At 60.6% G+C, this 1,303-nt stretch overlaps 1 protein-coding gene across 1 annotated transcript in view; it reads right to left on the bottom strand.

The window, feature by feature from the left end:
- LOC104275794 (nuclear factor NF-kappa-B p100 subunit-like) overlaps positions 1-1,208 on the bottom strand; it is a gene marked incomplete at its 5' end in the record, with an annotated part of 2,122 nt that extends 914 nt beyond the window's left edge. Inside the window, 5 exons of the mRNA XM_009871843.1 lie at positions 34-65; positions 189-291; positions 432-601; positions 692-899; positions 1,094-1,208. Coding sequence (XP_009870145.1) covers positions 34-65; positions 189-291; positions 432-601; positions 692-899; positions 1,094-1,208 — 628 coding nt within the window. The remainder of the gene's footprint in view (positions 1-33; positions 66-188; positions 292-431; positions 602-691; positions 900-1,093) is intronic.
- Positions 1,209-1,303: the final 95 nt, after the last annotated feature.

Here is a 1,303-nt window from a genome sequence, read left to right as displayed (position 1 = left end):
GTCACTGCTGGACTCTGACGAGGATGGGCTCACTGGCTCATCATTCTCACACAGCACATCTGCCCCTGTCAGGGAAGGGTGGACTGAGCCCCCAAAAGGGAGAGTCGGGCCAGCGGTCTGCACTGTGCCTGGATACCTCTCAGTGCAGGCAGGGAGGGGAAGGGAGAGGAGGGAAGCCAGCACCTTACCAGCTTTGAGGAGCAGTTTGGTGAGGGTGGGTGAGCCCAGGCCAGCAGCCAGGTGCAGGGGAGTGTTCCCAGCAAAAGTCCGGCTGTTGATATCTGCTCCCAGCTATGGAGAAAGGGACAATGCCATAAGGATGGGCTGCCTGCGTGCTGCCTCCCCCATTCCCTGTCAGCCCAAGCCCACAGGGGACACCTTGCTTTTGCCAGGGCCCCATTACAGCCACCAAGCCACCAGTCTCTCCATACCTTCTTCACTAGGTGGGTGGCCATGTTCAGGTTCTCCATCTCCACGGCCAGGTGCAGTGGGGTCCTCCCACCCTGCCTCTCCACTGCGTTCACATCCGCTCCCTTCCTGACCAGCAGGTCCAGGCAGGCCAAACTCTTTGCCTTCACGGCCAAGTGCACAGGCAGGAGGCCTGCAACAGGGGGAGAGGCTCACCAGCCCTCTGGCTGAGCCCACGATGGCACCGCCAGGTTCCTGCCCATCATCTCCCAGACTCACTCACCATGGAAATTGGGCAGGCGGAGCAGGTAAGGGGCAGCTGAGCCCAAGTGGGCCAGCAGCGTCCTCAGCATCTCTTCATCACCAGCCTGGAGTGCCAAGTGCAGCGGGGAATTGCCGTAGCGGTCCAGCAAGGTGGGGTCAGCGCGGGCTTGCAGCAGGAGCTGGACCACTTGGGGCTGCTTGGTGACGACTGCCAGATGCAGTGGCGTCTGCGGGACAGCAGCACCCCCTCAGCAGCGCTCACGAGTGGAGCCAAGTCCTGCACCACTGTCCTTGCCAGTGTGGCTGCACCATGCTCAGCTCTGCAGCCTCCCCTTGCAGGAGCAACAACAGGACCCCCAGGGTGGAGAAACGGGAGTGAGCCCCAGGTAGAGGAGAACCAGCTACTCTGGGAAATACATACCTGCTGCAGGTTGTTGGAGATGTTGATGATCTGCTGGCTGGGGATGCTAACAATGACCTCAATCAGCTGCTTGATCACAGCTGTCTGCTCATGGATAATAGCGAGGTGCAAAGGCCTGCAAAGAGAGCAGGATGGCCTCTGGCTCAGATTCACGCTTCTCCAGGTCCTCCCTGCCACCTCCCACCTCCCAGAGCCCCCATAATGGCTCTG

Source organism: Apaloderma vittatum, unplaced genomic scaffold (assembly GCF_000703405.1).
Source record: "Apaloderma vittatum isolate BGI_N311 unplaced genomic scaffold, ASM70340v1 scaffold25806, whole genome shotgun sequence".
NCBI classification, from domain to species: Eukaryota; Metazoa; Chordata; class Aves; order Trogoniformes; family Trogonidae; genus Apaloderma; species Apaloderma vittatum.
Note: the sequence above shows the minus strand (reverse complement) of the source record. Positions and strands in the feature narration are given on the sequence as shown.